Source organism: Hoplias malabaricus, chromosome 3 (genome assembly GCF_029633855.1).
Source record: "Hoplias malabaricus isolate fHopMal1 chromosome 3, fHopMal1.hap1, whole genome shotgun sequence".
Classification (NCBI taxonomy): domain Eukaryota; kingdom Metazoa; phylum Chordata; class Actinopteri; order Characiformes; family Erythrinidae; genus Hoplias; species Hoplias malabaricus.
The window spans coordinates 22,982,276-23,008,689 of record NC_089802.1 but is presented as its reverse complement, the minus strand read 5'-3'; the positions used below and the strand labels follow the sequence as shown (position 1 = coordinate 23,008,689).

The 26,414-nt window shown below is 37.8% G+C and overlaps 2 protein-coding genes across 5 annotated transcripts in view; both read left to right on the top strand.

The window, feature by feature from the left end:
• Positions 1 to 7,329: 7,329 nt before the first annotated feature.
• LOC136691747 (tumor necrosis factor receptor superfamily member 17) lies at positions 7,330 to 16,779 on the top strand. 2 transcript variants are annotated; one of them, XM_066664506.1, is made up of 8 exons: positions 7,330 to 7,344; positions 7,986 to 8,059; positions 9,044 to 9,149; positions 11,691 to 11,850; positions 13,571 to 13,644; positions 15,476 to 15,595; positions 15,853 to 15,996; positions 16,448 to 16,779. In XM_066664506.1, the coding sequence occupies exons 5-8, from the start codon at positions 13,635 to 13,637 to the stop codon at positions 16,705 to 16,707; spliced, it is 534 nt and encodes a 177-aa protein (XP_066520603.1). In that variant the 5' UTR covers positions 7,330 to 7,344; positions 7,986 to 8,059; positions 9,044 to 9,149; positions 11,691 to 11,850; positions 13,571 to 13,634; the 3' UTR covers positions 16,708 to 16,779. The 2 variants fall into 2 exon arrangements, with proteins under 2 accessions (XP_066520603.1, XP_066520604.1); XM_066664507.1 differs by lacking the exons at positions 7,330 to 7,344; positions 7,986 to 8,059; positions 9,044 to 9,149 and adding an exon at positions 10,715 to 10,820.
• A 679-nt stretch (positions 16,780 to 17,458) lies between these two features.
• snx29 (sorting nexin 29) overlaps positions 17,459 to 26,414 on the top strand; it is a 160,006-nt gene continuing 151,050 nt past the window's right edge. For all 3 annotated transcript variants that reach the window (XM_066664497.1, XM_066664499.1, XM_066664498.1), the window contains exons 1-4: positions 17,459 to 17,873; positions 18,847 to 18,926; positions 19,042 to 19,094; positions 19,536 to 19,660. In XM_066664497.1, the coding sequence (XP_066520594.1) occupies positions 17,867 to 17,873; positions 18,847 to 18,926; positions 19,042 to 19,094; positions 19,536 to 19,660 (265 nt within the window). In that variant the 5' untranslated portion in view covers positions 17,459 to 17,866. The remainder of the gene's footprint in view (positions 17,874 to 18,846; positions 18,927 to 19,041; positions 19,095 to 19,535; positions 19,661 to 26,414) is intronic.

Genomic DNA, 26,414 nt, shown 5'->3' with positions numbered 1-26,414 from the left:
TAGCCTGACACACTGGCATCAGAGAAATGATGAAGCTCATAGTGCTGTGCCTTGAAGCTTGATGGAACATAGCATCTTGGAATCTTAACATTAGCCAAGTTTGGTAGATCTTGGAGCCAATGCTCCCACTGAGGTCGCAGATCATCAGGTAAAGTTTCATCCCAACTGAGCTTGCCCCAAAACATTTGCTGTAGAATCAACTTTCCAAGTAAAATGAAAGGCGCTACGAATCCAAGAGGATCATAGACTGAAGCAATTGTTGCCAACACACCTCTACGGGTAAGTGGTTTCTCTTTGATAACAACTCTGAACTGGAACTCATCAGAAGCCACACACCACTGCACTCCGAGAGCTCTTTCCATCTGCGGTTCACCCAATGCCATGTCTTTGTCCATAGCAGCTTCAGCACATTCTTCCTTGGGAATGGTTGCGAGGACTTCCTTGCTATTAGAGACAAACTTATGCAGTCGTAGTCTGCCTGTGCTGCAAAGCTCTCTTGCTTCTTTCACCAATTGAATTGCTTGACTTGTAGATGTTACACTTAACAAGCCATCGTCAACATAAAAGTTCCGCTGTATGAACTTGATGGTGTCATTACTGAAGCGTCCCTGTCCTTCAGCTGCAATGTGCTTGAGTCCATAGTTGGCACAGCCAGGTGATGAAGCTGCACCGAAGAGATGGACCCTCATTCGATAGGTGGAAGGTTGGACTTCAAGATTTCCGTTCTCCCACCAAAGGAATTGAAGGTAATCTTGATCTTCTGCCTTCATGTGGAACTGGTGAAACATGCGCTCTATGTCACACATGATTGCAATCTGGCCTCTTCTGAAGCGAAACAGAACTCCCACCATGGTTGTTTGGCAGTTCTGGACCAGTCAGGAGATGGTCGTTCAAGGACGTCCCTTGGAACTTGGCAGAGCAATCAAAGACAACGCGTATTTTCCCCGGCTTTTGTGGATGATACACCTCATGATGCGGGATGTACCACACTGGAGTTTTGTGGATGTCTTCTTCTGGGACATTTTCTGCATCTCCACGAGTTATGATCTCATTCATGAAATTCTTGTAGTCTTTATTATACTGCTCATCTCTTCTCAGCCTTTTTTCTAGACACTTGAGACGGTAGATGGCGCACATCTTGTTATCAGGTAAGTTGGGTCTGTCTTTCCTGAATGGCAGTGGCATTTCATAATGTCCATCACTCTTACGTATGATGCCCTCTTTCAATTTTGATAAAAATCTGAGATCTTCTTGAGAGATGTGGCTAGTTTCAGAAGCTCTTTCAGCAAAGTCAGATTCCAGCACCTTGATGACATCTGCAGGTAAAATTACTTCCTTGATCTGTGTTCTACAGACATAATACACTTCACTTGTGAGATCTGAAGAGGACTGAAGACCTGGCATCACTTTCTTCACTATGACTTGGTGGCTTACTCCAATTGCATCTCCATAATCAAGGCATGGATTACCATAGCCGACCACACTCCACCCCAAGTCTGTTCTCTGAGCAAAGGGTTGACTTTCTTCACCAGGCACCACTTGTCTTGGTACAAGGGCTTGAGGACAATTGTAGCCGATTAGCAGGCCAACATCACAGCTTTGCTGAGGAGCGATCTCATCTGCAATGTGTTCAAGATGAGACCATACCTTCGCCGTCTCTGGTGTGGGAATATGGTTCCTGTTTGCAGGTATAAACTCTCTGGAGTAGGTCACTGGAAGAGGGATTATCTTGTCTGAGTAGAACCCTCTTACCTGTAAACCAGTCAGTTTCTGGCAGGACACGACTGTGTTTCTTGAAGCCAGTGTGGAGAGTCTTAGCTGAACTGGTTCACTCCTTGTATTGAGCACCCTTGCAGTCTCTTCAATTATAAAGGTTGTGTCACTCTGTGTATCAAGGAGTGCATACACAAGAACTTCACGATTTGGTTCAGCTGTGGCAGAGACCCACACTGGAACTATAGTGGATGTATGGGTGCCTCTGCTATTCTGGGTGACTCTATGAGATGTTGCATCACGTGATGTGCTTGTTGCTTGATCTTGTGGCTGATCTAGCTTCCCATCATTTGACTTGTCATGGTATCTACCTCCATCAGTCTTTGCTTGCATCCTTTCTTCCTTGGTGCAATCATCACGGAGGCAAGTTGGATGTATTTTTCCACATGTCTTGCAGATATTCCTGTCTCCGCAATTCTTGGAACGATGGCCCCATTTCAAACAGCCGAAACACAACCTTTTCTCTTGAACAAACTTGACTCGTTCTGTGACCGTCTTCCTTATGAACTTACGACACTCTGGTAGACTGTGGCCTACCTTCTCACAGAAGACACAGCTTGTGACCTTGACGTTCTCGTCTGAGCTTGTTATTAAAGCCTTTGCTCTAGGACTTCTGTTTCTTATAACCTTGCCCTTTTCTTCTTCACTTGGTTTCATTGCGTGGAGAGATGTTATTGGATTGCAAGCAATTTTGGCTTCACGTTTTAGGAACCTGACAAACTGGCTGAAGCTGGGAAACGTTTGGGTTTCTTCTTCTATTTCTACCACTTTCCTGCTCCATCTTGAAGTCAACCAGTCTGGAAGTTTAGCAAGTAATTTCAGGTTCTCGTTGCAGTCATTAAGCACTTCAAGACCCTTGATTTGAGACATTGCGGCCTCACAACTGCAAAGGAAGTCGACAAATTCTTGAAGTTCCAGACTGCCCTTGGCATTTATTTTCGGCCATGCTTCAATCTTGTTTCTGAAGGCTTTAGTGATGAGGAACGAATTGCCATATTGCTCCTCTAGAATGCGCCATGCTGCAAGATAGGCTGACTCTGTACCTAGTAGGAAGTAGCCTTCTATGGCCTTCCTTGCAGATCCCCCCACATACTTGCGTAAATAATATATCTTTTCTTCAGCTGGTATGTTCTTCCTATCAATGAGGGTCTGAAAGGAAACCTTCCAGTCATTGTATCTGAGTGGGTCACCGCTGAATATCGGCGGTTCAGGTACAGGAATACGGCTGGCACTAATGGATTCTGTGAGTGCTCTGACAAGAGCTACTGTGTTGTCTTCAGCTGGATTTGTTACAGGTTGTGGTGGTGAGTAATACTGTGGTGGGCTTCCTTCCTGCTTGATTTCCCTTTTAACCTTCACAGGAACAGGTTGATGGAGCAGCTCATTTATTTCATCATCTGAACATCGACTCTGTTTAGATGTTTGACATGAGCATTTGCTTTGTTCATATACTTGCTGCCTTGCCTTGGCAGCCTTCAGTTTTTTAATCATCTCCAGACGTTCTAATTCTCTGCGCTTGGCTTCAAGCACTCTTTGTCTCTCTGCATTTTCAGCCTCCTGTTTAGCCTTTAGCTGAGCAGCTTCAGCTTCCAGCCTTTGCAGTTCTTCAATATGATGTTCTTGCTCTAGCAGTACTTGCAAGGTGGCTTCATTGGCAGCAACTTCTGCAGCTACACTCATTCTGCTAGCAGAAGTTAAACGAGAATAGGTAGAGGTCTTAGTGCTGTGAGAGCTGGCACTCGTTTTGGCTGACCTCGTCTCTTCATGAGCTCGAATTTGAGCATTTATTGTGTCTAGAATATTCATTGCTTGATGAACGACCTGCTTTGTCACTGTTTCACAGGTGTCAGCTCTACGACGTGTGTCATGGTCAGGAACACTAATGCGTCTCAACTCTTCATAAACAGCATTCAAGCTTCTTAAAGCATCGTTCACTTTAGTGACATGTTCATTTAGCAAGTCGACTGAGCACTGTCCACTTAGCGTTTGATTGGCTTTCTTTGTGACTTCCTTCCACTTCTTATAGCACACACTGAAACAACGTTCAATACTTCTTACTTGCGCGTTGTGCAGTTCTTGACCTTTCTCTGTCATCTTGCGGACTCTTTGATCTCTTTGTGGCTCTTGTAGAGGAATGAAGTCATAACCTCTTGTACTCTCAGTCACTAGTGAATGCATGTTTGCGTAAGGCTGTGACTCATCTGGTTCGCTTGGTTGTGGCTTTTTGACCATGCAGCTTGCCTGCGTATTCACATCTGCACATTCTCTATCCCTCTCAGACATCTCCTTTGGATACTGTAAATCACTGCTCTTTGGTGCTGTTTTCTGTAGCACTGAGTTCTTACTGTTACTCCCTCTGATATAATGATGACAGCACAGCTTTCCTTATTGTACTGATTAGGTTTAATCCTAAACGTAAGAACTGTAATATAAAATTGCACAATCAAATATACAATTATACACAAGTAACTCCAATATAAAGTAGTCCTTAATTTTAGAATATGACATAATTTTAAACTTGTACAATGAAATGTTTCTTGCCTTGAAAAATATCACTGCTATTTATTCATTATGAATTAGTTCTTAGTGTCAATGTTGACTTTTAACTTCATTAAAACCACATGAATTTAATCCTTAGCTTTACACATAAACTTATAGCTAAATGCATACTAGCAACATTAGCAGCAATGCAATATTTCAACTTCACTTAAACACAAAATAACATTCAAACACAACACAAACCTCATTGGCTGCATTAAATAACAAAGGGAGTATATGGCTTGATCTAGAATGTTCCTTGACACGTGAAAACACTTATTTTAACCTTATTTAACACTTATTTTAACCTTGAAAATTACATAAGACAAACATTCTGCTACTGGTGTTATCCGTGCATATAATGTGTCCCCCCGGAGACCCTTGCCGACATATAGATCCGCCTCAGTTCTTAATGTCTTTAAGGGGAATTAACCAAAAAATAAAATAAATTATAAACTGTCCAGGTAGGCAGTTACAATCCTTATGATATAGGGTTCTAAAATCAGTTGTAGTCTACAGGGACATGTCTAGTCAACATAATACAACCTTTAGTTTTTTAAATATGTCTGTTAAATTTTGATTACATTTTTTAAAGTTACTAAACACTACTGTGAGACATCTGTATTTTATATGGATCTAAAACTGGTTGTAGTCTACAGTGACACATCTGACCAACATAATATAACCTTTAGTTTTTATAAATATGTCTTCATTAAATTTTCATTCATTTTTTAAAGTTACAACTTGCTACTGTGAGACATCCGTATGATATATGGATCTAAATTCACTTAGGTTTAGAAACCTTAGATGTGTGCTCCCAGATCTACATAACTAATAAGATTATGTATAATGTTAGTAATATAAAATTTTAGTAGGGAAAATATTTATCAGTTATATCTCAAAGACTGAAGAATGTCAGATGTAAAAAAAATATATAACATCTGAACTGGAGAGTTTCCTGCCTTGCACCAAGTGATTCTGGGTAGGCTCCAAACCCACCGCAACACTGAATTGGATAAGTGGTTACAGACCGTGAATGAATGAACTGGAGAGTGTGCTTGGTTTTCAAATACGTTTCATTGCAGTAATTTAAAATTATTTTAATACTTGTAAAAATCTTATTGTAACAGTAAATTCAATACAAAACAAAATTTTATATTTGTCTAAAATATTTAAGGGAATATGTCTTTTTCCTTCTTTTTTTACCAGGCCATTCATTGAACATCTTTTGTGTTTACATACACTTATAATCTTTAATGTTTTACAACTAATGTTCTTTATATGCAAGAAACCTCTATTACATTTAGCTAGAAGAACACTACAGACTGATCTTCTTAAAGGTGCACTATGCAAGATTTTGCCAGCAGAGGTTGTCTCAGAGCCGCCGAACATTATAGTAATAATAAATTATGATTTTGATGATAACGCTTTATTAGAGGCTGTTTCTATGGAACAATATGTTTTTCTCAGTGCAAGAACATGAACATTTTTGTGTAATCCTGAATATTTGGACATGGAATCTGCCATTTTGCTTAGAGAAAGCTCTGGGGACGATGGCAATGTCATTGGGGAGGACAAAACAAACATGAGGAAGGCCCAAGTTTTCAGAGGGCAAGACTATCTGCCATCCTGAGGGTGAAAACAAGGCCTTGAGAACAACAAAACAGCAGAGTGTGGCTTCTTTCTCTGTTCAGCACACCATCACTACATTTTAACATAATAATGAGTCATTTGATGCTATGTGTAAAATCCTAGATGCACATTTAAGCAGGTTGTAATTGCTGCATTCACATTGCTTTAAAATGTATGAAAATGTTATTGTTTCAAAGTAATACGTGTATATATGTCTGTAACCTCTTACCCACTACATGGTCATGGTTGGTCTGGAGCCTACCCAGAATCACTGGGTGCAAGGCAGGACTATACCCTGGGAACCAATCCATCTCAAAGCAACACACTCACACATTCACACCTAAGGACAATTTAGCATGGTCAATCAACCTACCAGTGTGTGTTCTCAGACCTAGAACCCACAACCCTAGACCTGTGTGATGTGTGATAACCACCGTACCACACTTGTGAAAATATTTAGTTCTTGTATACAATATAGACCAGCATTTCCATGTACTCTTTACATTTTAAGAGACCTGTTTATTTTAAATAGCTCCTAGAGCAATGTAATTGCAAATGTATTTGAACATAAACCATTTAAGGTGGAAATTAACTTAAACATGAAATACTCTTTGGACTTCCAGGATAATGAATGCATTCCTCTCCTGGCTGTCATGCCAGCTCCATGTGTTTCCCGCCGTTGTTTGAAATATGTATAACCATTATATTTATTAATTAAAAGTTTTATGGGTATTTTTGGGATAAAGTAACTTTTACATAAATTTTTTTTCCAGGGAATTGAAAAGCTAATCACTAAATCTAACTTAAGTTTTACATAGAACAGTGGTTCTCAAACTGTGGTATGCGTACCATCGATGGTGTGTGAAGCAGCAAGAGGTGGTACAATTTCTTTTTCTGGTGTAAATTAATGGGTAAGTATTACACAATTTTCAAAAAAATAAATACATGTGCTACGCATATGCAAGGCTAGAGACAGATGTGACCCGTTTGGAATTTATACAGCAAAACGTAAACGAAAAAAAAAATGTGCCGAGACCAGAATACTGCTAAATCCACATGGACTATATCCAGAGACAAAAATAGAGAGAAACAGAGCAAGAATTTTGTACACATGAAGATAAAATAGAAGAAAATGCTCAGCTGAAGGAAAACATTGTTACTTTTCTTGACATTGTTAGAGTCCTTTAAGGCATGGTGGCCACTCTCTGAAACCCGTGTTTTATCTCATTCCTCAGTTTGCATTGGTGTTTAAAGAGGGAACCGCTACATTTTTTGAAAATGTTTGTTGTTCTAGGGACATGTATAAAGGCAGCACACAGGAAGTGATATAAGAACTGTAGCTTCTCTGCAAAGTTGGGTCTGCATGGTTGTTGGAGGAGCCTATCCAAAACTGCTTGTCAGGTGATCCTAGTTGGTTTTGTACGTTTGGTTTTAGTTTTTAATTGTAGATAGCATGGTATAGAATGGGAATTTACAAGTATAATAATAAAACAAAGTAACATTTACATTTTATAAGGCTAACATGTAGTAGTTTTGCCTTGTAACCCATGTGAATATATTTAACATGTAACACGTTACAATTTGGTGGTTACTCACAGTAACCACAAATATACTCAAGTGACATAAGACAAATTCAGCAGTCCTTTTCCCTCTGTGAGATTTATTGGTAAACCTTGCCAATCTGTCCCGCTGAGCTTATGAACGAAGGCAAACCTGAAATGGGGCAGTCTACGGTGGATTTCCTGTTTGACTGCTATTACCATCACTAAATGCTAGCTCTTTATGGCTCCTGCGCCTTAAAGGCAGAGCCAGAAACTTTAATTGTTTTTCTTAATTTATAACAGTTGCAGGTGAAAGAATTTTATTATAGTGGATTTTGCTGAAAATATATAGTGATAATAATCAGTGCCCACTTTCATTTTTTGTGTTCACACAAACCCACTGATGACAGTACATATTGGAGTAGTTTATTGAACTTAATTAATTAAATAAAAATTTTCTCTCTGCTCCTCGTCTTTCTCTTTTCTCCGGCTCTTTTCTAGGTCTCTGGGATGAGGTGGGCTAACAACTTGCTCTCTGGGATGAGGTCATTTAGCAACTAGGTCTCTGGGATGAGGTGGGCTAACAACTTGCTCTCTGGGATTAAGTATGGGCTGAGATGCTCTAAAAGGAAGAACTTACCCGCCATGCTGAAGACTCCTTTTTTGTGTAGATCCATAATAACAACAGCAGGGTAGTAGCCACAATTAATACAGGAGTATGTATAATCATGACTTGTGAGCGCCTCAAAATGGCAATATGCATGTAGAATGGTGTCTCTTGATGGAAATTTAACACCCCGAAGTCCCTCCAGTGAATTTATGGTTCTTGAGACTGCAGTATGGTTCTGTAGATGACCAAAAAAAAAAAAAAAAGCTATGACAACATTTAATACTCAACCACTTAAGTGTACCATTCAATGTGTAATTTTACCTGAAGGTTCTGCCTCAGAAAAATGCAGAGTTCCAAGGTAAGCACAACATGATCATCAAAATTATGGAGTCCTGCTTTCCACTCTTGATAATGGTACACCATCTGACACAGAGTGCATTGTTTGAAGTAAGTTGACACATCTAAGGAAGAAATATCAGATTACAATGTTACAGTGTTACTGAATGAAAATTTAAAATTACCTGAGGTATTAATCAAAGGCTTAAACTTACTGTCAATAATGCCACCTATACTCACAATCCGGGCTTTGTTTGTTATCATCACTGGATTATCCAAAGCAGGATAACTCAAACAGAAAGTGCAATTGGACTCTGTTGGAAGAAGTTTTGTTGGGTAATTAAATGGTGCTCTGGGAGCTGTCACGTCTTCTGGGAGTCTGGAGGGAATTTTTTTCTGAGTACAAATATACTGTACTACACGTTCCAAGTGTTCTGTTACAGGGTAGATAGGCTGGGTAGTTGGCTGGTCTGTCACAGCAGCATGTGAATCTGTCTCAAATAAGTGTTTCTGAGTTTGGAATAAGTGCCATTTTGCTATACTTTTGTGCACACAAGACATTCTTCTTGCCTTAGCACAAGGACAATGCCATGAGTTCTTCTTTGTCTTGTAGGTCACCATAATTCTGCCAAGACGACTGAAGTGCTTCTTCACTGGCTCATAAATAGATAGACATATTGCTTGGGATGAACCACTGAGTGTTACTTCTACAGACAGAGGTACATGGGCTGACATGGCTGCTTTCTGTCTTTTTATGCACAGACTCTTCTTTGATACACCAAATAGCTTATGATGCACCATTTCATCTAGAACACCCTCTTGAAGGAACTCTTCACTTATGGTGTGAGAACAATAGTCAAGTGAACGAATATGTTCACAGTGGCTGAAGGCACATCCACTCCGTAGTGCTAGAAGCTGGTACTGAAAACATTCTTCTAATTCACATCCAGTAAAGTGTTTTTTGCCCCATGTCTTTCTCTGTACATGAACAGGTATAGAAAAACCATGCCTGCTTCTTTGAACAGCACACACACCATTGGTCGCATCCACACAAACGCTTTTCAAATGTGATGTGCTGGTTATATCTGGTTTTGCTTCTGAATGTTTTCTGGAAATGTGACCAGGCAAATTCTTCTCATGTACAATTGTAGTGCAGTGAGGACACTTTACTCTTTGGGGTGATGTCGTTTGAGCCTTTTTCGGAGAAGGAAGTGACAGAGGAGTGGATGATGTAGAGGAAAGTGCAGGAGTAGATGATAAAATCTCAGAAGCACCAACTGTTAAAGTATGTGCTTGGGGTGTGGTTGACTTTAAATGAGGTGGTGCTTCCTTTAAGGAATTTGAAGTGAATATAGCAGATATGAAAGGTACTTCTGCAGGTGAAGGTGTGTGCGCCACAGATGAAGTAACTTGACAAGCCTGAAGATGGGTTTCCATATTATCTCTCCTCAAAATGGTTTTTGAGCACAGAGGGCAGTGATAGTGTCCTTCTGATCTGCAATTCTGATGACATCTGTGAATTCGATATTCTGTGAAAAAAAATAAAAAATAAAACACATGAATCAACATGAACTTTGTGCTGCCAAAAAAATAAAAATAGCAGGGTTACATTACCTTTAAACTGTATTGCATTTTTCCAGTGAATTTCAATGTGCTTCTTAACTCTTGGCAAGTTGGTAGGCTTAAACAAGTTCACAGGGCACAAAGGACAATGAAACATTTTGCAGCATGTTGTGCATCTGTTTAAAGATGGGTCTGAACCACAAAGCCAGACTGAAGAGTGCATCTAAGTAAAAATGAAAAAAAAAACATACATTAATAATTGCATCAATGAAAGTTTTGTAGACAGTTATACACTGAACAACCATGATATTGTGACCATGATATTGTGACCATATATATATATATAGCCTGACGTGACAAACAGCGTCTAATGATTGTCGTACCTAGCTAAATTAGCAAGGTAGATGCAGAGCTAACGTGAGTTCATTAATTCGGAAAAACAAAAAGTTATCCCAGCGACCTAATATCTTCGTTAATTAAACAAAGACATCTCGTAACGTACCGTCAAAAACTCCAAATCTGTCCGTCTAAAATTTTGACACATACAAACACGCTCCCACACAAACGGCGTTTCAATTCTGGGTCTACTGGCAAAACCACCCCATGACACTAGATGGCGATAATGGAAACGGTGCCACCTCTTCTCTGGCGCCTCAGATAGGTACCACAGGAGAGGTAGCCTCAGGAGTGAGATCTGCGCCCAAACCCTTCTCCATTTTTCGGCCGCATATGAAGGAGCCTCCAAAATGGGACAGTCTAGTCGTGCGTCCTTCGAAGGATGCAGCCCCTGAAGTGCGACGCGGCTAGGGCTAAACTAGCAACAAATGGTGTAGTAGAACCTTAAGTTCTCAATGTGAAATATGGCTGAACTGACAGTTCTTACTCGTACATTAGCCTTTCAGCACTAGGAGTCAGTCACTTAGCGAAAATCCCTCTTCTATGCCAGCCCAATAGGCGTTTGTAAGTTGTTCATACCAATAAATCTGCCATTAAAAAAATGTGTGCATGAAAGGGTTATTAACACAGCGCCGCAACTCTTTCACCTGTTTCAAGGCAAACAGCTGTGAGCAAATGCCCCAAATGCTGCTGTTTCCAGCCATAGCCACATAAATTGTATTAAATTGACCTCTCTTCTCCGTTTTATGTCTTTTAAAATGCTAATTTCCCCATACATTTTACATGTTCTCATAAATGTAACTGTAAAAAAAGTATAAATACTGTTTTATTACTACGGAATATAACTAATTTAGTACATTGTGAAGCCCTTAAATCAATGGTATTATACTGTTGTAAAAATGTAGTTCTTGACAGGCCGTTTACAGGAAAAACCTGTATTGCTAACTTTTGTCTTCCTGTAAATATTTTTTACTGCTTCTTAATCTTGCAAATCACTTGGTTTATTGTAAATAAAATTTTGATTTCACTTGTGACACATGGAACACAGAGCTTCAATTAACGAGATATTAGCAGTTCCCCCAAAATTGTCTACACTGGAGTGCCTGAGAGAAAGAGTGAATGTGAATGCTTCAGGTAGATGCAGCCTCATTCACACTTGTTCTGTCCTGTCTTTCAGCTACAAGCAACACAACTTTAAAACATGATAAATTGGTTACAACCCCAATTCCAGTGAAGTTGGGACATTACACCGATTAGAGCATTTTATTAAATACTGCGTGTTAATTGTATGTGGCCCACAGAACGACAGCTTTATGAATGAACTCTGAATGAGAAAACGGAAGGTGGCAGAAGCGAATCGCTGTAAAAACACAGAAGAAGAAATCGATGAAGATTGGCGCTCTTTTCTGTGACTACGGCGTGCGAGCAGCTCTCACCGGCCTCAGGGAACAGCTTAATCCCGTAAATATTTCAATTTAACCTTATATTTTTGGATGCATTGGTATTTTGGTATCGCCCAAATGTAGTTAACATCGTTAATGTTATATACGTTATTCTATCAACTGCTATACGTTACATACGTAATATTGACCCTTTTTTTCCTTTTTTCAAATGACAAACTAGCTAACCTGTTTAACTGTAGGTAGCGCTTTTTTTCACTCTGACAGAAAAAATTTAAATGACATGACAATCGTTCATGCATGTGTATTTTTATTTGAGTAATTATGTGGTTTTATGTAAGCATTTTGTGGGTTTTTATGTCACACAGAACTGCATACCTTAATATAAGAAATAAAACTGCTTAAACACATTAAGAAGACATAAGATACTAGCTAAGTAGGTTAAAATACATTCTCAATCCCAGTGCTGTTTTTTTGGTGTTATGTTTTAAATATATAATTCCACACACTAATTTTTTGTTAGGGGGTAGCAGTGATTTTGGGCTAGTGATTTATGGGTTGAAGGAGTTATATTGAAAGTGATAGAAGCCTGAGCCTACTGAGAGAAAAAAATAAACAAAACCATGTAAAGTAATTTATTTTTGGAGCTGAGAAGTTAGTTACATTTTTCAAAATTAACTATCACCATGAACTAATTCATTTTCTTATGTAAGGGTGCACTGCAGTAAGAAAACCAGTGGGGCAGTGAAATATTTTTGTATTTTAAGCATTTTGTTATATGGTCTTAGCGTACTACATAAATTACAAATTTTTAAAGAAAAGTCTGAATGTAAATGGCAGCTCTTAGGGTGTAAAACCAATTGTTTCGTTGAAAAACAGTATTTGAATCTTAATTGGATTTAGGAAATCATGAATTTGAACCGCGCCTAAGCCACAACACTCAGCTGAGACTCTGTCCAGAACTATCGGCCCACTCTGTGTGCTGACATCGGGCCAAGTGTTTTTGTTCCGGCATGCGTGATTCGACACGAATGTGGGCCAATTCAATTTTGCTAGCTGCGTTGCTCCATCTACAAATGCAAGTTAAAACTCTACCAAGCAAAGCGAAAGCCTTATATCAAGAACACACACAAACACCGCCGGCTTCTCTGGTCCCGAGCTCATCTGAGATGGACTGACGTAAAGTGGAAAAGTGTCCTGTGGTCTGATGAGTCCACATTTCAAATCGTTCTTGGAAATCATGAATGTGTGTCCTCCAGGCCAAAGAGGAAAAAAGTCTGAAGTTCAAAAGCCAGCATCTCTATTGGTATGGGAGTGTGTTAATGCCCATGGCATGGGTAACTTGCACATCTGTGAAGGCACCATTAATTCTGAAATATACAAACAGGGTTTGGAGCAACATATGCTGCCTTTCAAGCAACATCTTTTTCATAGACTTTCCTGCTTATTTCAGCAAGACAATGCCAAGCCATATTCTGCACGTTACAACAGTGTGGCTGCATAGTAAAAGAGTGCGGGCACTAGACTGGCCTGCCTGCAGTCCAGACTTGTCTCCCATTGAAAATGTGTGGCGCATTATGAAGCGCAAAATACGACAAGGGAGACCCCGGACTGTTGAGCAACTGAAGTTGTAAATCAAGCATCAAGCAATAATGGGAAAGAATTCCACCTACAAAACTTCAACAGTTAGTGTCCTCAGTTCCCAAACGCTTATTGAGTGTTGTTAAAAGGAAAGGTGATAAAGGTAACAGTGGTAAAACTTTTTTTGTAATGTTTTGCAGGCCTCAAAATAAGCCCTGTGAAGGACTGGGGCCCCTACCTGTGTATATTCCCCCCTTGTGCCCAATGATTCCAGGTAGGCTCTGGACCCACGGCGACCCTGAACTGGATAAGCAGTTACAGATAATGAATGAATGAATCTAATACAAAATCAGTGAATGTTTGCATATCAATTTGAACATTAACTCGTGTTTGTAATGTATTCAATTGAATATAGGTTGAAAAAGATTTGCAAATCATTGTAATCTGTTTTTATATGTTTCACACACAAGTTTCAACTACTACCTGTGGGTTAGTATCCTGACAATGTTTTCAAACACATCTACAAAAATAAATAAAAAAATCAGTGGTATTTTGTGAGCCAGGACATAAAATTAATCAGGTCAAATACTGTAAATGTAAAACATTATGTCTAAAATGTTGTACATGTATTCCACAAACTGCAGATTTGACCACTGAATTCTGTTTAGTTCAGCTAGCTAATTAAGTTTAGCTTGCTATTTTTCAAACACTCCCTCTATGTAAAGCAAGTTTAACAAGCTTTTGAATTTGAAAATAAAATACAGCAATAGCAAGTAGTTAGCAATTAATTCACTAATAAATAGACCTTGTCCAACGATGCAGTGGAGAGAAAGCCAACTTGAGGGAAACAAAATAAACTCAGCCTCCTTGATAAAAAAGGAGAGAGAGATAGATTTAGGGATGGACTTAATATACACTGAGAAACGTAATATAATGCCTAATGTAAGAAAGGGGGTTGGATGAAAATCTAAATCTTGAACACGAAGAATAGCCACTGGCTACAACCACACCAGGTCCACACTTCTTCTGAAACACATAATTTTTTATTTTTTATTATTATTTTTTAAATAACTGGATAAGGCAGTCACAACTGGTTCTTAATATACAATATAGAATTAACATAGAATTTATTTTAGAGTAAAGAATGTTTTTATTTTGTGTATGATAGGATACACTGTTGAAAATTGGCTGTTAATTTACAGCATTTACTGTGCCATCCATTTTTAGTAGTTAATTTATAATAATCTTTTTCAAATTTTTGAAATTTTCAAATTTCAAGTAAAATGGCAACAAAAACATGCAGAAATTCAAGCAAGATTTTCCATTTTGCTCCCCACCTGCCCCCAGAACAGAGAAGAACCAGGGGCTATGTGTTTCTATGAAAAGGTTTTGCTTTGATAACGTTCCGGAGGTTTTGATTTGATAATGGGTGGTACTTGATTTAAAAAGTTTGAGAACCACGGACATAGAAAATTAAAATTTGAATTTCATGTGTTTTACTGCATACCTGTACTGAGAACATATTGAATGCCTCTCATAAATTAATAGAATAAGGACTCATAGTGTCATTGATGTGAAGAACTGACTTCTAAATATAATTGAGTATGTATGAGAGAGTGAGTGAGTATGAGATGGAAAGGGTGAATTACTAACCAGTTTCATGATATGTTTTTAATCCATTAATATAGTCTGAAACTAGATTTCATATTTGATTAGAAAACAACAAATGCTTTTCTCTTTAAAGTTCCAAGTTCTGGAGAAGTGTGTACACTATTAATGATCACAAAAATGACCAAAGTGAGGCGGCAATGACTTTATAAGCCTGCAAAATGCAACATTACAATAAGCTATGTTATTCTCACATTGTGAATCACAATCATGTGACTGCGTTTAAGAAAAGAAAAGAGATCATGAGATTAGACTTCACTCAAGGTTAGAAAAACAGAAATTCTGGATGAATTTGTTCAACTATAAAAGGGACTTCCCCCTCTTCAGTGATTATTTACATATTGTATATATAAATGCTGCATGCTGTGTAATAGAGTGTATTCAGAGCCCATAGTGAAAAATGATACTCTGCTTATGGCTTTTTTGCATTGCGGCAGTTGAGAGCAAATGTGCCAAGAATTATTATTATGATGGACTTCTGGAGAATTGTCAGCACTGCTCCATCAGATGCAACTCTCCACCAACAATTTGCAACAAATATTGTAAGATAACGTCAAGTAAGTATTTCAAATTATGCAATAATTCTTTTGAAGTTACACCTAAGAAAATGCTGTGTCAAAATATGGATAGGTTACTGACTCAGAATTAGATTTTTGGTTAAATAGTGTGAATGAAACTTTACAATTATATTACCAAGCAGCAGAGTTTTAAATAATTTCTAAACAATAACCATCACTGCATTTATAATAATCATAATATAAATTCATAGAAAATTATCGGCTAATAAAATTCTTCACTTGATTGCCTTTCACAGCACTGCATATAGACGCTGGAGAGGACCAAAATGTGCAAACAATTCTCATAGTGCTCTTTGTGTTCCTTGGTGCTTGCACTACTCTGACTGCAATCCTGAGGGTGATTCGCAGAAAGACCTGTAAACATCACATCTTAGTGAAAGGTATATAGTGCTTTGTTCCAGTTTCAGTAAAGTGTTGCTATAAATCATTTAATCTCTAAGCAGCAAAGCATAATTTAAAACAATCCTCTTGATATATTGTCAATAAAGGGCACAGCATCAATTTTCTTTCCAAAAATAATTCACTTTGTATTAGTGATTATATTCTTGATATCAAATGTTACAATGTTTGTGTATATATATATATATATATATATATATATATATATATATATATATATATATATATATATATATATATATATATATATATACTGTGTATATATATATATATATATTTCAATAATATTAATTTACATATTTGCCATATGTTATCAGTTATAAATAATTTACCACATTTAAAAAATTTTTTTGTGTATTACTTTAAACATCGTAATAATTACAGTCTCTCTTAAATTTTACTCAAAATACTAATAGAATCTGTGTATAACAGCTCAAGAACAAGTGCCATCTGAAAGTGAGAGAGATTCTGATACAAGTGAGCAGTATGAGGATGTGGATAAATCTGCAGCTGCTAGTGAAACAGCGGATGTAGAAGAGGGCATGACCTTAACTCACTACAACTCCCACCTCCCTTTGCCCTCCACTGAAGAGGGTGCTACGATGCTGGTCACAACAAAGACTGTGCAAACATATAACTGCAGTACACATTGCACACAGGGTGTAACATTAGGTCTCTGGAGAAGTGGCTGAGCAGTAGTAAACCTTCTGCACTAAGGAGAGTTGTTTATATATATATATATATATATATATATATATATATATATATATATATATATATATATATATATATATATATATATATATATTTAACATCACAAGAGAACTGCATCTCTTAGTAATCAATATTTCTAATTAGTTTTGGTATGCAATAAATATAAATACATATGGTCATATACAAGCCATATAAGTCGTTAGCCCTATAATGTCAGTCACATGCATGCAATCACCAATTTGAAGGACTTTTTTTCCAAGAACTCTTGTGAGGAAATGATCATGCTTGTACTGCCTTTGATTTTCCACTTTCTATGTTTTATATGTCCACATTATTTTTAGTACCAATTTACTTTACTTTTTTTTTATTTTGTAATGGCAACTGCTTAAGTGTCACACTGGTTTGATGTTGTTATTATTATTTTTACATTTTAGAAACAATAAAGATTAAACAAATTTTTACAGTCAGTTTATATGCTGATCAGCTCTCAAAATAAAATAATGTCATGTGTGTGTGTGTGTATGTATGTATATATATATATATATATATATATATATATATATATATATATATATATATATAAAGTAAAACACAAAACAGCAAAAAATATTGAGATCGGGGTCTAGTTTTTATTCCTTTGGAGCCACTAATAAGAGAACATATTTGACTTATATAAATGTTATGACGTTGCAGGGAGTGTCATATGACAAACGCACTGGGTCATGTGACTAAAACAAAATGAAACGCTTTTAAAAAATGAAAGCTAACAGGCCTACAAGCTTTCTCTCGATTGCACCAGACCGCTTAACCTTCTCCAGATAATGGTGTTTACGTTTTTATTTGCTGTATATTTTGTCTGCAACATATCTTGTTAAAATGTTTCAAACTGGAATTTCTGTATCTGAGCAGGATTATATTTTCAGCTAGCGAGCTGAATTAGCTTAGCCAAATCATCCACCACTATTTTCTTGAGCTGCAGCAAAACATAATCTATCAACTTATTGATAACAAATTTACACTGACTTTAAAATGTTCGTGATCCTGTGAACGCCGTCTAGAAAAGCTGTCGAAGCCTAGGAAAGATATATGAATCCATGCCGTTTGATAAAGGGAACACAAACTTTTTGACTTCACAGAATGAACGGTGAGTTTGAAAGTGAATGAGAATGAAGCAGTTTTTAAGAAAAGAGAATTACCCAGTTATCTTTCCTAATTAAATGAATGCTGACATCGCATCTATGCCACTTATGTGGTACTTTAAATATATTAATTTTATTTCTGACCACAAGTGTTTGGCGCAGTGTAAATCAGTATTGGTATATAGTACATCTGTTTCAGACAACAAACAAATAGAAGGGTAATACAATTTTTTATAATGATTGACCCTAGAATATTTAAATTATTTTGGGTTGATAACGTCAACCATAGACACACTGTGCTTTACTCTAGTCTTTAATACCAGTGGGTATTTCATCACTTAACACAATTGCTTTAATGTACATTTCTGGAGAATGGGTTGAGGATGGTGCAATATATATTAAAGTCTCTAGATACTAATTTTCCATTACTTTGGAAAGAATCACTGCTTACACAGTAGATTAGCAGTGCATGCACATTGTGTACAGTTGTAGAAAAGCTTGCAAAACACCATTATTTGCAACTTTGAATATCTCCAATAGGTAAAAAGGGTTTTTAAAAATAATTACTTAATTGAAGAGAATATAATCCAACTTTTACTTAGAGTATTGTTGTACCCTTAATTTCTGCTTTCCTGCCAAGCACAGGGGCTAGGATGTAGGCCTAAATGCATTCTTGAGTAAGAATTTTTTAAAAGCTTATGGCCAGAACCAAAAAATATGCTGAATGGTTTACTCAAAGTTTGTATATTACTGATATAAAATAATTATTTCGTAAGGTCTTAAAAAAATAAATTCTGACATTTCTATATATTTTTTGCAATAGTCATTAAATGGCCGGTTACTGTATTGGATTTTATGAATCTCGTAGCAGTGTTTGTGGTTGAAACACCTAAATTCAATAATCAAGAAGTACTTTTGGCCATACAGTGTATGTCTGCATGAGAAAGAATTATTATATAAACTTACTATGTTCCATAGCTTTGTCTGTTTCAGGCACACAACAAAATGACCTGAAAAGACAACACCTATTAGAGAGGCTTCTGGATGCTGTTAAACAGGTAAAATGTCTTAAATTATTTATTTAAAATATACCAGTACTCAAAGACATTTTTCCTGTGTAGCAACTGTTACATGACCTTGTCCAAATCTTGTATAATTTGACTCTTTCTAAAGTGCCAAATTCGTTTTGGTGGACGAAAGGAGATTGCCTCGGACTCTGACAGCAGGTCAGATGCAAATCTTGCTTCATGTTTTGTATGTTAATTTTTATTATCACTTACAGATATTCTTTAGGCAGAAGTGTTTGTACATCATTTTTGTCAGTTGAAATATGAATAGTGTCCGTTTAAAGGCTTGGGCACAAAGATTCAGGCTTTAATTTCCCAAATATAACTTAATAGTAATGGGGCATGCTTATGGTTTTCTATGTATTTACAGAATAATAAGCATTTTAAGTGTTAAACCTGGAATTTAAATATATTTAAAATGAATAATGTTATTCCTTAGCTGCTATCATATGAGTGAAATGATCTATTATATGATTGAGGAGAGCATTATGAATTGTGGTTGCTGTTTTTCCTTAGTGATGCTTTTCACTGCCTGTTGGCTTAGGCTTCTGTTGTGGTTTGTGTTATCTTGACACCATTGTGTCTGTGTGTCTTTCCCAGAGTGATATGCCTTTGTGCCCAGTTTGAAGCAGTGCTTCAGCATGGCCTCAAGAAGAGCAGGGGCCTGGCCCTTACCGCTGCAGCAATAAAACAGGTGGCAGGCTTCACCAGCAAGACAGAAACAGGTAGGGAATCCTAATCTGAAAATTCTGACACTCGTCTCTGTTAATATCCGATTTACACAATTTTTTTTTTAATCCCAAAAGTAGCTTTTCAAGCAAGACATATTTGGTGTTGTAAATTTGTATATTTTGAATGGGAACTCTGAGGCAAATGTAGCTAACAGTTAAGGTTAAAGGCTAGGCTAAAATAGGGTGTGTCAAATGTGGTTCATGAGCACAGCAGGTTTGGGGTAGTTTGTTTTGAGTATTATTTGGTAGCTCTGAAACCTCTACTATATGACACTGGTTGAAGGAGCTGATGTCTATGGTGAGAAGAGTCAGCAAAAGTCTGGCTTGGTTTACCTGGATCTCTTTGACTTTTTTCTTGCTTTTCCATTATGTTAATTTGGTACCTGGAACCTGTTTGCTCATGGTTCCTAGCAATCAGAAAAGTGACTAAATGTGACATGTAAACTTTGTAGAAAGATTTGTTCTTATTCAATTCTCGGTGGCAGCTTGTCCTCTACTTCTTTGGATCAATTTAAACAATGTCTGTCTGGATACTGACCAATCACAGTTTTTGCAGTCTGCATTTGAGAGGTTAGTTTTTAGCATTGATAGCTTCAACACAGAATCATAATTGGCCTTTAAACAATGAAAAACATTTATTAGGTCCCTATTTTTGTGTCTGTATTCCAACAGAAAACTTTCTGCAAATTGTGTGACTAAGATTCAGTTTTTGATATATGGTGATTTTGGTGGACAAAAAACTGATAGTTATAAGGCAGGTGGTGCTACCAGGGGGTTTGACAGCTAAAGTCTGCTGGTGCAGGGTTATTTTGGTATCCATTTTGGCTTAAAAATGCGCTAGTGCCTCTTATCCTGGTGGTCTAACTGCCAGTGCAGTTTCTCAGTGTTCTAAAATATAACTCCCAATTAGGCTGCTAAAAAATACCTAACTAAAATGTTAATAAACCATCCATCCATTATCTGTAACCGCTTATCCAATTTAGGGTCGCGGGGGGTCCAGAGCCTACCTGGAATCATCGGGCGCAAGGCGGGAATACACCCTGGAGGGGACGCCAGTCCTTCACAGGGCAACACAGACACACACACATTCACTCACACACTCACACCTACGGACACTTTCGAGTCGCCAATCCACCTGCAACGTGTGTTTTTGGACTGTGGGAGGAAACCGGAGCACCCGGAGGAAACCCACGCGGACACGGGGAGAACACACCAACTCCTCACAGTCACCCGGAGCGGGAATCGAACCCACAACCTCCAGGCTCCTGGAGCTGTGTAACTGCGACACTACCTGCTGCGCCACCGTGCCGCCCATGTTAATAAACCCTTTTTTTTAATTGTAATTAAATCATAAGCAATTTTAGATATTGAAATATGTTAGAGAGGTTAATTGGAAATAGATCATTAACAGGATTGGGTTTAAAAAGAGTGTGTCAGAGGCCGTGCTCTGCAAGACTGCATGGGTAAAATAATTCAAGGATAACTTTCTCAGGTAAAAATAGTAAAGGACTTGTGGATTTCATCATGTGCAGCACATACATTAAACATTTCAGAAAATCTACATAAATCTCTAGGACAAGGCCCAGAATCAATATTGCCAGGCTGTGAGCCCTCTGATGGCCCTTTATTATAAACAGATACATTTCTGTGGTGGAATTCACTGCATGGGCCCAGAAACAGTTCCCAAAACCATGGTCTTTGTATGCAGTTTGTTGCTCTATTCACAGATGCAAGTATAAGCTCTCAAATTCAAATAGGAAACAAAAGATTTGAACCATATCCAAAAATGCCATCACCTTCTATGGGATCAAGCTCATTTAAGATGGACTGAGAACTAAACCAGTATGTTGTACGTATGTGTTGAGTGATTGTATATCCGCATGGAGAAGTTGTCGGGTTGCACCACTCGCATCTGTACGACTGCAGCCTGCATTGCAGAGCAGAGAGGTTCCCTTGCTGGCTTGCTTTTTATCGCAAAGTTACTTTAAACAATTGGGTGCACTGTTCTGTGTATTTGTGTCATGCACGTGTACCTGTTTTGTGTGTGCGGGTTTTGGAACTAATATAACCAATATAAAAGACATTATATAATTAAGACAAGCCTCTTCTTGGAATTGTGCTGCTTTGTGCCATAATTTTGTGTTTGTGATGGTTGTCAAATTTTTAGATATGTCTTATTTCTGTGCTTGTGCTGTGCTCATGAAAATTGTGCCTTTACAAACCTGTCAATATGGGAATGAGTAATAAGTACAGTGGAACCTCTACTAACGAACGCTTATACTAACGAACTTTCCAAAATACGAATCAGGCATTTGAATATTTTTTTGCCTCCACCAACGAACCACAACTCTAGAAACGAACCCAAGGCTCCGCCGAGCCGGCATCTAGAAATGGCCACTGACCCCAATAGGCGAGTCTCCCAGCGCGCCCAGACTTGAGTGAGCCTTTAAAATTAGCAAATTGTAGTTTTAGCAATTTAGCATTAGTGTAAATAGCAGACATCGAAATTCGTGCATTCCATTCAAAATGTAAAAGCAAAAAATCTAATCTTTATTTGAAGTAGAAATCTCAGGGGAAAAAAAATCCTAATCAAGGAATACATATTTTACTCAAACCAGTTTGTGCAACATTGTTTGACACCCCTTGATTTAATATTTTGTGCAGCCTGCCTTTGCAAATATAACAGCTGAGTCTTCTCGCATAAGTTTAAGATTGAAGAACACACAGTAAGGCAGATTGAGAGTCCATTTGTCCATGACCCCTCCATACACTTCTGATTCCAATGACTATGTTTTTAGCTTCTGTCAGTCCAGCAGGTATTTGGGTTTTGCTCAGATGACTAGGATGGTCAATGATAAAGTCTGATTCTGTTTTCAGTGAACAGATGTAATCTAGGGGACAGCATGCTGGAGAAACAGGCAGTGCACACAGCTCCAGGTTCTTGGGTTTGTGGGTTCGAGCCCCACTCCGTGTGACTGTCTGTTAGCGCTTTTCCACCAAAAGAACTCTGGATCTCTGGTTCCATTCCTGATTCTTGGAACCTTGGTTCTTTTCAGTGAACCTGCCTGCGTTTCTACACGTTTAGAGGGGAACCAGGAATACGTCATCAGCGGGGTCATTACTGTGGCTGAATACAGCGCCAGAGCCAAAGATAAACTGTTAGTCATGACAGGGTCGTTGTTTATTCTTTGTATACCATGGAGTCAGACCAGAGTGAGCCCAGAGTAACACTGTGTATATGTTGCAGAGTTCAGAGCCATCCTGCATATGAACAGCCGAGAAACCAAGAGCCGTGGCTCTGACCAACGAACATGATATCGCGCCTAAGAAACCAGAGACACACAAACGGCGTGTGTTCCTGTTTTATTTCCTATTATATATTTATATGAAACATTGTAAATTACCCAGTTTGGCCCCACAACGCGATAACGGGTCTGAGCTCTTTCTTAATTTACTTAACCTTGACACGACCACGGATGGCGTCACGGTTCGTGCTGAAAAACCTACTGTTCTTTGGTTCCAGTTGGGCACAAACTTTTCTGGTTCGTGAACCAATTTGTGTTGTTGGAAATGTGCCAAATGGTTCCAAATTTAGTTTGAAACTGGAACTGTTCTGGTTCCTCATTTGTGGAAAAGCGCTATGTGAGGAGTTTTGTGAGGAGTTCTCCCCATGTCTCTGTGGGTTTTCTCCGGGTACTCCGATTTCCTCCCATGGTCCAAAAACACATGTTGGTTGGTGGATTGGCTACTCAAGTGTCCGTAGGTGTGAGTGTGTGAGTAAGTGTCGGCCTGTGAATGACTGGCTCCCTCTCCAGGGTGTGTCCAGTCTCTCCAGTGACCCACTGATAAGCGGTTACAGACAATGAATGAATGAAAATAATGCTTCCTTACTGTGGAAGCAATGTTTTAAATAAATATGTGCAGATACTTGATTGAATCCATGATATCGTTTATCTGAACATGTTGTCCCAGGCCTTTTAGAAGACAAAAACAACCCACAACCTTACAGATTCATTACCACCATACTTCATGTTGAAATGAGGTACTTTCCTACATGGTTATTTCTGTGTCTACACCCAGCTCTGCAGTTTGTTGGCAAAACAATCTATTTTGTTCTCCTATTATAGAATTAGTTTCTTTATTTTATGTTATTTCCTTCAAATTATTATTTTTTTTTTGTTAAGATGGATATCTCTGAAAACTGATCACCGCATGGGTTAGGCTTGGATAGAGAGTCTAGATGTGGACTGAAGGTTTTGTCAGCTGATAAGCCCACTTAGTTCCAGTAGTGCTAGTAGACAGGTGTGGCAGTCATTTTACTCTACATTCTATACCTTAGCATTTAATGATTTTAGCTGGCTAAAAGATGTCTTGCTAGTTACTTTAGCCTCTAATCCAACTGCAAAAATAAAGAAGCATGCATGAAAAGCAACATGTTTTGGCTGATTGCTTATTTCGGTAGGTGAACATGGCGTAAAATTTTGATAATTTTTTGGTTGACTAAAACATTTCCTTAAACTTTGACTGATCGTACTCTCTTGAATAGTAGAATTTTTCTCCTCTCAGAAAGAAGAGATGAGAGAGAATTTTTGTGAAAGTTCTTTTAATTAACTGCTAGAATAATCAGTTTGTCTTACTTTTCACTCCTGGGAGGCAGTGTCTCAGAGGTGCTCTTTGTAACACAGAGTAGCTGTAATGCTGTGCACTGTCCATAGAGGAAACAGATGCTTCACATGGCCCTTACAGGGAAAGCAGGTGCTGAGACAGCTTCTGAAACCATATGGTTATGCAACAGGCACTGTTTAAGAAAAAAAAAAAAAGGGGGGGGGGGGGGGGGCAGAAAAGAGAAACAGTCTGTCTCTAAGGTTTACTCTCAGCACCTGCTGTGGTTTTGAGGTTTTAAAATGCAATAGCAGGACTAAGACTGATACCACTTATCAATGCACAATAGTTCAGAGTGATTAAGAATTCAGTTTCAGGGAAACATTTTTGAAATTCTCATTTGAGTTTGGTTGGGATAACGGCCCTAGGATAATTATGAAAAAAAAAAAAATATATATATATGATTTTCTTTTTTACTTTATGGTTCTCTAACATTAGGGTGCCTTTAGCTCTGTTCCTTCAGCATTAGTTTTACGTGGGGAGCTGGTGTAGTGTCGTTTTGCCACATGTCTGTAATGTTTGATATATTCACACTGGATTAGAAACCTTAGTGAAAATAACAGAGATGGGAATGGCTGCCCAATTTATGCATTGCCATTACACAGTGGATCATACACAGCAGAGCTACTGGACTTTTTAGACTGTCAATACTGTTCGGATAACAGCTCACCGCCAAAAACATCCAGCCCTCAATAACATTATTTCTTGTCCTTTATTATAGAAGTTGCGAGAAGTGGGCAAACATTTTTTTAACTACTGTTATAAGCCATTTTATTGTAGTTATGCAGTTAATGGGATATACATTTACGTATTACATATGTTGGTAGGCTGCTATTGTGCATAAAACGTACTTAAAGCTGACTGATGTTTCACTCATTTGATATATGTATTTGTTATGCTTTAGGTATTTTGAGAATGCACACTCCAGCCAATAAAATCACAGAAAAATATGACATAAACCTCCTGCCATGCAGTTTTGTAAACAACGCTGCCCTTGCAGTTTTCTCTGTATTTTTGCAAAGACAGAGACGAGCACTTTTTGTCAGTAATGGAGGGACAAATGTGATGCATGCTCAAAGAGCTGTGCCTGCTGGATGCATGTTTGTAGTAAGGACTGATGAGAGCGAGTGGTGCATAAGGAATTTTCAGACACAGAATGACGAGAGAACTTCAGAAGGTCTCAAAGAATCTTTGTGAAACATTGTGACCTGATGAATAAAGTCATGAGTCCCAATGAGAAAACTGTGCCTCCCACTGTACCATTACAAATGTGAGTGGCAATAGCTTTACCCACAGTAAAAATTAAAGTGTTCATTTAACACCTATAGAGTTGAATTTAACTCCGTTTCAGATAACATTTGGTCCCACTCAAAAATAGTGTTAAATTTATTGTATGGACTGTGTCAAATTTTAAGAGTAAATTCCACTAAAAATGAAGCTAATTTTAACACCAAAATGTGTAAATACACGTTGTTGTTTAAGCACACTGCACAGAGTAAAATAATTACACAGTTCAGAGTTAATTTAAATTGATAGTGTAATAATTTGTCACTTGTGTAATTACATTTAACATTACAGCAGTTGCATTTAGTGTAATTTTTCCTCTCTAAAGTGTAATTCTTAAATATTAATGTTATACTGTACAACTTGAATTACATGTGATGTAATGTCATAAACAAAACCAAGAACACAAAAGTACCATCATTTATTGTAACCATTTTATTTTTTAGCCAATCCAACTGCCAGTGTGTGTTTTTGGACCTGGAAGGAGATCTATATTTTAAGCATGCCTGCCTTCAATTAAGGCACCAGTAATGTATTCACTTTTTAATTTTGGATTCAGTTGAATGCTTTTTCTTTAGAATCCCACTTCATTCAAATATTTTAAACTATCTACTTTTAAAAGAATGTGTCTGATAAATGTGTAGCTGGGTCTTTAGTAACCTAACTTTTACAATAACTGATAAAGGTTTGTAAGCATTTAACATTGCACTTCCAGTGTGGCAAATGTAATGACAGGATATTAGCATCCTCTAATATCTCACTCACTAAGAGCTGTCACTGTTTATATAATGAAATACTAGAT